We start from the raw sequence: 12,928 nt of genomic DNA, 5'->3' as shown, positions 1-12,928 counted from the left end.
TTTATTCCCTAAACAGAGAGCTGTGTAGCTGTCAGTTGCAAAGATCATGTAGAGATTGTAAATATACAGCAGTACAAAGAGCAAGGTGTTTTCATATAGAACCTTGCAGTACAAAGAGTGTCCAATCAGTATGAAAATTCTTCCAATAAGAAACTTACCTTGTCACCCAGGCAATGTCATCTGCACTGCAAAACAGCTGTTAATATTATCTGGGAAGTTTCAGCAGACAAACTTTTCTCTTTCTGATACATGCTGTGTACATCACCCCATTAGCCAAGACTATTGTGAAGTGGTGCAGAAATGGTTGGGAAGATAAATTCTATCATTTTTCAATGTTATTTTTTAGAAAGATGTACACATCAAAATTATTAAGCATTTTTCATTGTTTTTTGTTACCAAGTTTGTAATTATTTTATTTTTGATTGAAATGTTCTTGCTAGCTTCTACTATTTATCAATATCAGCAGCTGTGTCATTAAAAACCCTCAAGAAATACCTGTTACAACTTGTGTTCCCAGTGCTGGCACTGCAGCAGCAAAACACAATGGTTTTTTAAATGGTTGTTTCTCTCTACTGCCTGTGGTTTGAAAGCTAGAAACAGAGGCACATGCTTTATCTTCCCAGAAAATTTATAATCTCTTTGAGGATGGGCTTAATTATTTTTTCAGTGAAGGTCCTGTTGTTCCACGCAGCCTCAGGTGTTACCAGCTAGACTGCTAGGGTGTCCCAAATTACAAGCATGAAATTTTGAATAAAAGTAAAACGCCTAGGTCTTTATGCCTGCATCTCTTCCATTCCTTTAGTATAGATACCCTTCAAAGTGAAAAAGGATAAAAAAGTGTGCTGAAGATCACAGAAATTATTTTAAGTAACTGTAAAATCATATTATTGCTACTTCCCTTCTGTGCTTGTTTTCTCCATCCTCACTATTGTTGCTCAAATTGATGTTCAATAATAGAACACAGAGAAAACTCACTTTGTTATTTCTGAGATTGCATTTCTTTTAATTGTATACAAAATGATCACACAAAAGCAGTATACAGAATGTTGCTTGTCTTTGAACCTTCACTGTATGTGTTTGTTTTACCAGGTCATTTGATAAATTAGAAGCTCTTTCCAGAAAAATGACATAAAAGCAGCTCATGCTTTTGACATAAAAATCAATGTGTAGCCATCACCAGGAATTAGGATAATTTTGCTGAGGATAAGGTAATTTGAACTTCTTTTTGTAGCTTTAAAGTTGCTTTTTCTCATGTTTACTCAATTTAATTGAAATTTTGTAGGAAATTGATTCCATATATTTTGATGATACAAAAAGAAGAAAGTATTTTTTTCTATAAACCCTTGCCTGCACAAGTAGCCCTTACAAATGGTTATGATACCTGGACCTCACTGCTTATTATTTTGTGAATGCAAGTATAAACAAAAATCCCATTGGTCTCACAATCACTACATTGCTGGATTTTATCTCAATTTAAAATTACTCTTGGTGATTTTATTATAAGAACCTGATAACAGTGCACAGTGTTAATGTTGCCCTTTCGTTCTGCAGGAACACCTGTGTCCTTTGAGAAAGTGTGAGGTATGGCTTAGCTTTCCAGCACTTAAATAACACCTTAGAAGGCTGAAGTAATTGAATACTTGCAGTCAGCTCAGGACGCTGAAGACGGTGCCCGCGCTATCCCCGGGCCGGCCCCGCTCTCCGCGCCCGCCCCGCAGCGCCGGGCCCCGCCCCGCAGAACGAGGCGCGCCCGGCTGCCCGGGCTTGCCTGCTGCTCCCGGCCCCGGGCTGCGGACCATGGCCCTGCCGGCGGCCGCGGCGGCTGAGGAGCTCGTTTTCTATGTCAACGGGAGGAAAGTAAGTATAACCAGGAGAGAGAGGGGCTGCTGTGCCTGAAGGAACCCCGTAGGGCAAAGATTGGGCTCCCTTAGACTTATTCATACGAGTCTAACCGAATCCTCACACAAGCCTCCAGAAGAAGGCTGGATGGTTGCATCCCATTTTGGCTAGCTCTGCTGTGTTTGGAGAAAAACCGTGTCAAAGTGAAACACACTTTCAGCTGGGTATCAAACTTGGCTGGTAAGCAAACCACTTTTTTCATTTTTATGTCTGGCTTCTCGTCCTATCTTTGATGGTGTCAGGTTTTCAGAGGCACAAGTGAAAGCAAGACTCCAGTGCCCAAATTTAGACTATTGAGTATAAAGATAATATTGCAAGGACTGGTTCTTGATCCAAAGCAGCTGTAAGAAACTAGCTGATTCTAAGTGACCAAATAAGAAATACTGTACTCAATCAAGAATGTGGGTATTTCTGTTGCTGTTGTCGGTTTCTTACAGCAAGTGAAGGTTAATATAAATAAAACTAGAAAAGAAATTGCTACTGCCGATAGCCTTACAGGCTTCCTGTAGTCTTTATTCCAGTTCGTCAGAGTGCCAGGGAGACGTTAAAATCTTCAAATCATTAGTTAGTTATTTATGCTGTCTTTAAAGTTCTGCATTCTTATTTCTAATGTGGCCAAAGGTCGGTTCCCTCAGTATAACATTTCACTGAGCAGCAGTTATTTTTAGTACTTGCAAGGTGCCCTATCACTTCTTTTCTGGAAATGCATCTGTCTGAAAAGGAATTTCCAGAAGGAGCCCAAACTCTCCTGCGGTGTTTGGCAATTAGTGCAGTTCTGTGAGAAGGAAGCAGAGAAGGATTCTCTTCTGGTTTTGTGTGAATGTAGTCTGTGCCCTAAATTTTGAAAAGCCTTGGTCTCTTAATAAAACCTTGTTTTTACTTCCTTCTGTAGATAATAGAGAAAAATGCTGATCCTGAACAAATGCTCTTGGCTTATCTGCGAAAGAGGCGTATCCTTTTCTTGTCTATTCCCTAAAGTCACTCATGAAAGCCTTATTCAAGTAAAATTCTAATAAATTTTAATTCAAGGTTTAATTACCAGATTAAGGAAGTTGTGATTCCTTTAAGATAAATCAACCACACTAAATGTTGTCTCTTTCTTAATCCAAATATTCTTCAGTTGAGCTGCTGTATTTTTAGCCTGACTTTTTAAACACACAGAGTATGCCATCAGGCACAATGAATACATGTCTGTGTTCCTCCCCTCCCACCACATAAAGAAGTCTAAAAACCTAGTGGTCAGTAGCTTGACAGGAGTCTCCAATCTTTGTAATAGTCTCTCTCCTGGTAAAGGGGAGATCTTGTGATGAGAACCTGAGGCTAATGGAATTTTATGGGGCAAAAAGGCATCTTCCTCCTGCTGTCTTTGGAGCATTAAAATAGCTGTTTATTGATTCTCAATTTTCGACTGGCCACTGTTCCAGATTCACAGAAATGAACACTTCTCTGAGAAGTGTGATCCTTCAGATGAGATGCAAGACAAATATCCTGACTATAAGTGGGCCTTCTGGGAGAAACTGGGAAATTGGTTCTAGTGTTCCACTGGAATTTCAGATATACAGCTGGTTTGCCCATTACATACTTCTTCCTTTGAGTTTTGACTTGGAGAAATATTTTTCACTTCCCTTTTCTGTCTCAACTTACTCCTCTTCCAAAATAAATTATAATCAAGTTTTCTGTTTTCTTGGGAAGAGGATTTTGGTCTTGTAATTCCTTAGCTTCCATCTTCCTTTCACTGGAAATTTTATTTCAATATAGAAAGGAGTCCAGTACATATGCTGATACCAAAAAAAATCTGTATTCCTTAGGGGTTTAGGAAAAAAGGTGGTTTCAAGCCTTTGAGTGGAATAAAGCCCAGAATGGAACCAGATAATTATTTTCCCTAATGTGAGAATTTTCAGTCTGTCTTACAGGAACTAAGTATGGCTGTGGAGGAGGTGGCTGTGGTGCTTGCACAGTGATGATATCAACTTATGAACCAGCTTCAAAGAAGATACGGTATCCTCAACAGAATATTTTGAAACCTGCAGAAAATTGATTGTTGATACCATTTACAGATAGGAAACCTTTAAAACAGAGTTTTAGAACTTGTACGTAATTAAAAAAGCATCTAGAGGAAGGGTCACTTTAATCCAAAAGGAGAATGCTGTAAAAATTGCTGTTGATTCAGCTGTATTGTAAATTTGCTGAACTGTCATACTCAAATGCTTGGTTTACTTATAAGTACTGATATCACCTGCAAGAGGTTGTAGGAGGCATTAATTTAAGACCCTTTGGCTTGACCACTGGAATGTGGCTCCTACCTGCAAGTCTTTTCAGTGGTTTAAATGCAGCTGGTAACTGAGGACCATGTAGCTGCTGACTCAATCCCCCCAGTGGGGTGGGGGAGAGAATCAGAATGGTAAAAGAGAAAACTCATGGGTTGAGAAGAGATGGTTTAATAGATAAAGCAAAAGCTGTTTGTGCAAACAAAGTGAATTAGGCAATTTACTCACTACTGCCCATCATCAGGCAGATGTCCAGCCACTGCCGGGACACCATCATCTGTGGTGGTTACTTGGGAAGACAAACACAAAACTTTCACCCTTTTCTTCTTCCCGTGGCTCTATATGCTGCACATGCTGCCATATGACATGGAATATGACTTTGGTCATTTTGGGTCACTTGTCCCAGCTGTGTCCTCTCCCAGTTTCTTGTGTCCCAAAGTCTCCTCATTGGTGGGGTGGGGTGAGAGGCAGAAAAGACCTTGACTCTGTGTAAGCCCTGCTCTGCAGTAACTAAACATCCCTGTGTTATCAGCACCGTTTCCAGCACAAATCCAAAACACAGTTTCACACTGGCTGCTGTGAAGAAAGTTAACTCTATCCCATCCAAAACACAGTTTCACACTGGCTGCTGTGAAGAAAGTTAACTCTATCCCATCCAAAACCAGCATACTGTCATATGATTGGTGGGAAGGTAGGGTAGGCAGAAGTGTCTTGCCAGCCCTTTACTACTGAACTCCATCCATTATACAGAAAGATTTTGAAACTCAAACCTGAAGTTTCATTAAGCTAAAAACTGGAATGATTTGCTTTTAAGTTGAGATAAGTCCAGTCAAATAGGTAAATGGTTACATGTCACTGTGCACTAAAGTGTTTATTGGTGGGAAAAAAAACATTCCAGTTGTCCTTTTGTACAGTTAAATTATTTTGGAATGCAACACAAAATATTTAAAGTTAATTAAAGAGATAAAATTAAAGCAGACTCCTGAAAAAAAAATTCAACTGTATTAAAAAATGAAATAATTTTATTAAAATTATGAAATGCTTTGAAGAATTTTCATTTTGGTGTGTTGTTCTGTAGTTATACGGTTTGTAGTAATTGGGAGTGGGGCTGCAGCCAAGCCTCAGTCCCAGTGGGCTACAGCTGTGAGAAGCAGGTGAACAGCATTGAAAGCAATGAGCCATGGAGTGGCCAGGTGCACTGGGAACAGAGGGCACACAGGTGCAATGCATGAACATGAGGGGCAGAAAATGTTGAGCTAAAGAACAGGAGGGACAGACACTTGCAGCCTTCTGGAGTGATATATGGGCAGATACCAGAACCTTCCAAAGTGGTGGGGTGTTACTGTGTATGGGTTGAAGCTTTCTGAAATTGTATAATGATACTTTGTGTATCATGGCCTTCTCAGCTGTGACATATATGATGTGGATCAGAATTTTGGTTATAAATTTGCCACAGTAATTCTTTACTTCCTGCCAATGACTGCAGTAATTTTCCCTATCTTCCTCTTCCAAAATACAGTTGACAGGTTCCTTCTGGGCAAGAGAGACAAGAGAGTAATTAAAAAAGACTGAGATACTAAGGAAGATGTAAATTCCATTGAATTGTCCTCATAGATATGCTTTTATATGGGGGACAAGAGACATAGCTAGAGAGTGATCCCTTCTCATTCCAAATGTTAATAGTGACTGCTTTGAAAGTGTGAACTATGTCTTGACTGGCTGAAAAATAATACTCAGACTTGTTTTTAAAAATAATATTCATGTTCTTTATTCTCCTTTATGTTCCAAAGACACTATTCAGCCAATGCATGTTTGCTTCCCATTTGCTCCTTGTACGGTGCAGCAGTGACTACAGTGGAAGGTGTTGGAAGTACAAAAAGCAGGATTCATCCAGTTCAGGTGAGAGTGCAGTATCACTGTATAGGAAGATCAGTTGTTTATTTTTTGGATGGAATGGCTTTAGTGACAGTGCTTTTAGAGCATAGGAATTTCATAAGATGGTTGTTTTCCCTGCTAAATGACAACAGGGACAACATTTTTTTCTAGTGGTTCATTGATGAAAGCTGATGACATGGCTCATGATGGATCTTACTTTAATATTGACAGTCTGATCAAGTAGTTGGCTTGTAATGATTGTTGGAGTGGGTCAGGCTTTGCTCTCCTCAGGCTAATGATATGTCTTGGACAATGTTCCTTTGGCTCGTGTTTTAGTATAAGTGCAAAAAAACCAGAAGTCTGCTGAAGGTTAATTAGCTTTTGTTGTGAGATGTGCCTGAACATCACACCCAAAGTAATTATTCTCATTTGATATTGCTTAAAGTGTTTTACTTAAAAAGTCTGATTTATTACAAAGGCAACATTTTATATGGTATCTCCCATTTAAGAGAGCATTCATTAGAATAGAGATGAGTGCTGGAATAAGTGTTGTTTGTGGTATTCCATTCCAGGAAAGACTTGCCAAGTGTCATGGCTCCCAGTGTGGTTTCTGCACACCTGGAATGGTGATGTCCATATACACTTTGTTAAGAAACCACCCAGAACCAACTTCAGAGCAGATGATTGCAGCTCTGGCTGGTAAATATTGCCACTTTTTAGTTTGCAGGTGTGTTACTGAAGCATTTCTTCAGGTGCTTTGTCTATGTGAGTGCCTGTCTGTGTGAGTATACACGTCTGCGTGCATGGAGGATGTACTCTTACAAATTCTGCTTCCTAGAAGAGTTGTTACTGGCTGCAGATCTTGTATTCCCTGTCATTCTTTTCTCCTGGAAAATGAAACATGGAGCTATGGATTGTTTCAGGTGTCCAAAACATCCCCATATGTGTCTTTTGAAGTGCTTAAAATCAGATGTGCAAAAATGATGTCATACTGGAGAAGCAGCTGCATCTGAGCATCTCCAAGGTCTGTTTGTATCTGGTGTTGAGAATGTAATAAGCCTTGCAGGACAGGCCCTTTGCAGTAGGACTAAAACAGATAAGGCAGAGAGATGCAGACTATCTTCATTACTGAAGATAGCGTGAGCATTTATGGAAGGTAAAACAGCCTTCTGTCATCTGTTGTGCTCTGGAGTCACAGTGGAGCCAAAGGTATTTCCTGTTGCTGTGTGGTGAGCTTAGAGATGTAATGCTAGCTTCCTTCACCTCTAGAAGAAAGTCAGGGGTAAAGAGAACAACATTTTGAGTGGGTAAAAAATACTCTACAATCTTTTATTCTCCTGCATACTGAGCTGTAGCCAACATTCACTCTAGTGCAGATCTCAACTATTTCGTACTCCCCTTGAAACAACAGCATTTTTTGTCAGGAGCTGCAGGGTCCCAAGTCTTGTGACACTGTTCTATTTTGTCTTTTTGAGAGCTAGCACTTTTCCCTGAGGTTGAAAAACACAAGACTCGCGTAAAGACACAACATTCTAAAGCCAGGTCTTTAGAGCAAAGCTTTTTCTGACCGATTTCCTTCCTTCAGGGAACTTGTGCCGCTGTACTGGATACAGGCCAATCCTAGATGCCTGTAAAACCTTCTGTAAGGTAAGAAGTGGTGGTGATAGGAGTGCTAGACTGGGGCCATCAGTGTATATGCATATACAAGCCATCAAGGTTTTCACTGAGATCATCATCTTCCCTGTTTCAAGATGTCACTCTGAGTAAATGGCCTAACTCATTAGAAAAATTTATAAACACAAGTGAACATGGTATCTAGCCTGGATTATTAAAACTAATCTGAAGTAACTCCATGTTGTTTACTGTGGGTTAGTACTGACATGAATAAAAGCAGAATTTCAGTCCATATTCTTAGAATTTATCATGCAATGCAATGTGTCAGAAGCCTCTTGAGGAGAAATGGGAGTGAACATTAGTAAAGGAAACAATACAAATCATTTACGTCTGCTCTCACAATGTTAAAGGAATTCTACATAGTGGGAATTATTTTGTATTAAGGATGTCAACATTTGATGACTTAAAATTATTTTTAATATCATTCCTTTAACACTTAATCCCTCTAATTCAACTTGTTATTAAACTTAATCTAGAACTTTATTGAAATACAGAGTCACTCTTATCTTATGAGCTTTAACTCATTGCCATTCTGGGCACTATTTCCCTAATGCGATTTTCCTATTTTAGGAATCCATTTGTTGTCAAAGGAAAACAAATGGAAAATGTTGCTTGGATCAGGAAGATTATTTGCTTGACAATGAAGAGAAGGTAACATTTAAAATATATTACTGACCCTATATCAATATAAAACTTAGAGAAAAAATATTGCATATAGTATTTGGTAAATATTTATTTTTCCTCACAAGAAATTTGGAAATATTTTGAAAAATTGAGGTGGCTCTGATGTGTTACATAGTTTATATAAGGTCGTTTGCATCTCCAGGGGTGAGATTTGAACAGTTCTTCAGGTTCAGCAATATTAATAGTCTGATCTCTGCCAATAGAGTGAAAATTATATTTTGAAAGACATTAGGGCATATGTGAAATTTGCTTAAATCAGTGATCAGTGATGCTCTTAGGGAAACTGCTGACTTGACTCTGAAGAATTTATACACTCTTAAAAATTAGAGCTATGATTGTGATGTGAAACCTCTTATCCATATATATATTTCACCTTGTTCTTAATTTTCTTTCAGTAATATCTGATCTACTTTTTTGGGTTTTGAGTGCTTTAGGTTGGCATGAAACTACTTTGTTATAGTAGAACTACAGGAAGCCTGTACTTAGTCCTTCAGTTGCTTGCTTCTGCACTGTCATTTGTGTTAGCAGTAAAATTTAAGAAAATATTATTATTAACACTTCTTTCACCTCAGCACTTCCAAATGATGCATGGTGATTTAAAAACAAATCCAAATGATAATGAAATGACTAATTTTTTACTGACTTCAGTGGCAGTCTATTGGTTTGGCTTTGCTTTTATTGTTGTTTTATGAAATTAATGATGAGAGAAAATTCTTGGTCTTTACTTGTCTTCTTTTTAAGGTGCCCACCAGCCTGTTTTCAACAGATGAATTCCAGCCCTTAGATCCCACCCAGGAGCTTATATTCCCTCCAGAACTAATGGTACCTTTTCCTACTTATAGCATATAGAGCATTCTGATGCTCTGTTCAGAATTAATTCTTAAGTTCTGCTTAGCTGTAATTAATCAGAAGAAATGTCAAAACATTTTAATGTTATTATACTCCTTTCTGGTTTTTTTGCCCAGTAAGCTTATTGAATATTCACATACCAAAAAAAGTCATATTGGGAAAATTAAGCTGCAGAGTTAGGTGAGAAGATAAAGCAGCAACCTAAACTGAGTTTTCAGTCCAGCAGCTGAAGATACAACTATTTCACATCAAACTGAACGACAAACAGTTTTTTAACATGGGAAAACAATTTTGTGGCTTAATAATTTTGTTAGTCTGTTCTCAGATGGCCACCCAGATCAGAGAGTGTTTAGCCCCAGTGATTAAGGAATGCCAAAGATATAAACAGCTGGAATGGGAAGAGTTAGGCATCCTTAATTACTGACAGTATTTGCCCAGAAAAACTGAAAGCTGTTTGTTTTACTTTATTATCAGCGTAGAGATTCAAAGCCAGATTCTCTGTAGTTAGCTGACTGCTTTGGAGAAAGGTTGATAACTGCAGGACAAGAGTTCTTGACTGTGTGTTTGTACCAGCACTGGTTCACAAGCTATTTCCTAGTGATCAGTGAACAGTGCTAGAACAGCCAGAGACACTTAAGTGCATGCATAATCTACAAGGGGATGCTGCTGTCAGTGCCAGTGGTGCTCTCCAAGCAAGCTAAGTGGGCAAATACCTCCCTAAGTACTTTTTATTGCTTTTCTAACAGTTTTAGCAATTGTAGTATCTATCCCTACGTCTTTTGCTAGGGGACTGTTTATTATCATTCTTGTTTATTAGCCAATTGGAATTACTTGAAGACATTTCACCCACACAGTCTCAATTTTCACCACTGTGGAAACGTTAGCCAGCATAACATTTCTGTCCCCTTTTTGTCCAATTTTAAGGGATTATGTAGAATTGCTGTTGTTTAAGAACATTTTTGACTTTCAGTCTAGTGTCTGTTAAACCTCACTTCTGTCTATATGTCTAAATATTTAAATCTGCCATGTTTTTCCATCAGAGAATGGCAGAAAATCAACCAAAACAAACTCTGTTTTTTCGTGGGGAGCGAGTAACGTGGATTTCTCCCATAAGCTTGGTTGAACTGCTGGATCTGAAAGCTGCCTACCCTAAAGCACCACTTGTGGTTGGGAACACCAGTGTGGGTATGTGCATGAATGATCAGGGTGGCTCCTCTTGCTTTAGTTCCAGTGTGCATGAGGGGTGTGGGGCTACATTTGTCGTTCTTTTTGCATCTTCATCCTTAAGCTTATATTCCAGTATGTGAGAGTTGTTATTGTGGAAAAGCCTTTTGTCTAAGTCTATTCCTATCTTGTAGGACCTGACATGAAATTCAGAGGTGTGTTCCATCCAATCCTTATTGCTCCTGCAAGGATCCCAGATCTGAATGTGCTGAAATACACAAATGATGGTCAGTACACTTTACTTTTTTCCAAAATAGAAAATTTCTTTGCAATAAGGAATGCTGCACTATTCCAGAGTGCTGAGCAACTCATTTATAAGCATGCTTGGCTTTTTCCCAGGTCAAGGGGGCTGTTGCTAACAACACAGTGAAGGATGGCTTTGTCTTCATGAGGCAGTGCAGAGCTGACCAGCAATATTATCTTGGGCCTTAGTGCGAGGGTGATTATTCTGGTAATACTGGTTCTGGTGCTCAGTCATGCAGGATGTGCTTTGTGACTGCTGTACCAGGCTCTGCTGAATAGCATAGAGACCCATACAGAACCACAGGGAGGGTTAGCATGTGGCATGTTTGGTTACATTGGAAAAAGGCTGTGATTAAACTGGCATTGCTGATATGGATTAAGTAGTGTTGTTTTCAATCATAACAGCATTAATTATAATAGGTTAGAAATTTTGTACCTCAACTTACATGTTTATAATAAGCATGGAGGTTCTTTTAGTTAGAGTAGGTAGGTTTTGGGTTTTAAATAATTTCTGGTGGATTAGAACTACAACTAGAACAGGTCTCAACTTACTATAATAGTCTAAAGTAATTGAATAAAAATTGCCTTGTACTAGCCAAAGTTTTAAGAAAAGCCATATCTGATGAATTACTTGCTATATTCCTGAAGCCACTTTTTTTAAAGGGGTAAACTGTGTTTGACAGTTCTGTCATTTCATTTAGAATATCCATTTTATTTCTGATCAGTCATCCAGTTCTATTCAAAGACTAGTTTGTTCTTAGCTGAAGAGTATCTAGGAATTGAAAAGAAGCTGGGAAAATGCTTACTCCTTCTTTAAAGTGTGTAAATAAAACCTAGGTTTCTGAAGGTGAGACTTACTAGTTCTAAAATAAGAGACATGCAGTTTCGTGTGTGCCAGCCAGAAATAGCATTTCCTCTCTTTAGTCAGATTTAAATGCAAAATAAGTTTTGATTACATTTTTCTTTTAAATACACAAAATTTAGTATTGCTTTGCTAAATTAAAATTAATTAAATTTGTTTATATTTTCATTTATATATTTAATTGAATCCCAGTATTCATTGAAAACATTCATTTATTATGTAAATAATTGTTTTTACTAGAAGGGAACTGTGTACCATTTACAAAAAGATTAGAAATATAATCTTACAAAAAAACTTCTCAACTAAATACACGAGTTTTCTTTCATGTGGGAAAAATTATACTGTCTTTATTGTTAGGACTATTTGTGTTTTTGCTGCCAATGCTACCTACCCATGCCTTAGAAGAATAACTAGAAGGTACATATGCAAATCAAGATGAAATTAGGATGAAAGTCATGCTTAAAAATAGGAAGAGTATAGTAAAAGCATTTTGAAGCTGACTCACCTTTGTGTGAAATGTCTTCTAAACGTTTACTCAGTCCAAGCAAGGTGCAAGGGAAGCAGTTGGGATGTGCAGCTGGAAGCAGAGAAGGGATTTCCCTTTCAGCAGAAGAGATGAGGTATTAGTCCTATTTCATAATTTCTAGGGATTTTGCTCTCAGTGTCCTGAAACGAAAGGTTCTAGTTCCTTTAAAATGCAAAGGCCCCTCTCCTTTTTTCTGCCTTCACTCACACGAGCTGTCCTAACTCTACAGTCTGAACACGCTTTAAAACCCAGGCAGTAAAGCAATGGGCATGTTACACTTTCGTAATCTTTTGGTTACAGGATTAACTCTGGGAGCTGCCTGCAGCCTCTCTCTAGTGAAAGACATCTTGACAAATGCAATTGCCGAGTTCCCTGAAGAGAAGACGAGAGTTTTCTGTGCTGTCTTACAGCAATTGAGAACTCTGGGCGGAGAACAGATAAGAAATGTTGCTGTATGTTGAGAATTACTTGCAATAACAGTTTGAAAAATTGTTAGAAATGTGAAATTGATCATGACCACTTATAGAGCTTGCATTTTTAATTTTGATTTTGCCATGAATTTTCTATCAATACCTCTTTTTGTAGCTTTCAATATGTATAAATGTACATATAGTTCACATGTCATATTCTCACTTAACGTAAAAATATGATTACAGTGAAAGGTAACATAAACTGCTTTATTTTTTCAAGTCATTTGGTGGAAACATCATAAGTAGGAAATCAACCTCAGACTTGAATCCTGTTCTGGCAGCCAGCAACTGCATGCTCAATCTGGCTTCAAGAGGTAGGACAAGATAGCCTGTCTCTGTAGCACAAATGAGGTTT

The 12,928-nt window shown here is 38.3% G+C and overlaps 1 protein-coding gene and 1 long non-coding RNA gene across 4 annotated transcripts in view; one reads left to right on the top strand and one right to left on the bottom strand.

The window, feature by feature from the left end:
- Window positions 1-12,928, bottom strand: part of LOC116183854 (uncharacterized) — a 75,647-nt gene that overhangs the window by 9,977 nt on the left and 52,742 nt on the right. The window lies entirely within an intron of this gene.
- Window positions 1,754-12,928, top strand: part of AOX1 (aldehyde oxidase 1) — a 37,644-nt gene continuing 26,469 nt past the window's right edge. For 2 of the 3 annotated variants that reach the window (XM_077785130.1, XM_021555356.2), the window contains exons 1-12: window positions 1,754-1,857; window positions 2,792-2,849; window positions 3,801-3,897; window positions 5,957-6,065; window positions 6,614-6,740; window positions 7,627-7,688; window positions 8,286-8,366; window positions 9,141-9,221; window positions 10,289-10,433; window positions 10,607-10,699; window positions 12,404-12,555; window positions 12,794-12,887. In XM_077785130.1, the coding sequence (XP_077641256.1) occupies window positions 1,798-1,857; window positions 2,792-2,849; window positions 3,801-3,897; window positions 5,957-6,065; window positions 6,614-6,740; window positions 7,627-7,688; window positions 8,286-8,366; window positions 9,141-9,221; window positions 10,289-10,433; window positions 10,607-10,699; window positions 12,404-12,555; window positions 12,794-12,887 (1,159 nt within the window). In that variant the 5' untranslated portion in view covers window positions 1,754-1,797. Of the gene's footprint in view, window positions 1,858-1,968; window positions 2,080-2,791; window positions 2,850-3,800; window positions 3,898-5,956; window positions 6,066-6,613; window positions 6,741-7,626; window positions 7,689-8,285; window positions 8,367-9,140; window positions 9,222-10,288; window positions 10,434-10,606; window positions 10,700-12,403; window positions 12,556-12,793; window positions 12,888-12,928 lie in introns of all 3 variants that reach the window. The other variant, XM_021555357.2, reaches the window with a different exon arrangement.

The sequence above is a fragment of the Lonchura striata genome, chromosome 8 (genome assembly GCF_046129695.1).
Source record: "Lonchura striata isolate bLonStr1 chromosome 8, bLonStr1.mat, whole genome shotgun sequence".
In the NCBI taxonomy this organism is placed as follows: Eukaryota; Metazoa; Chordata; class Aves; order Passeriformes; family Estrildidae; genus Lonchura; species Lonchura striata.
The sequence above is the reverse complement of the archived record's forward strand: the minus strand, read 5'-3'. Positions and strand labels throughout refer to the sequence as shown.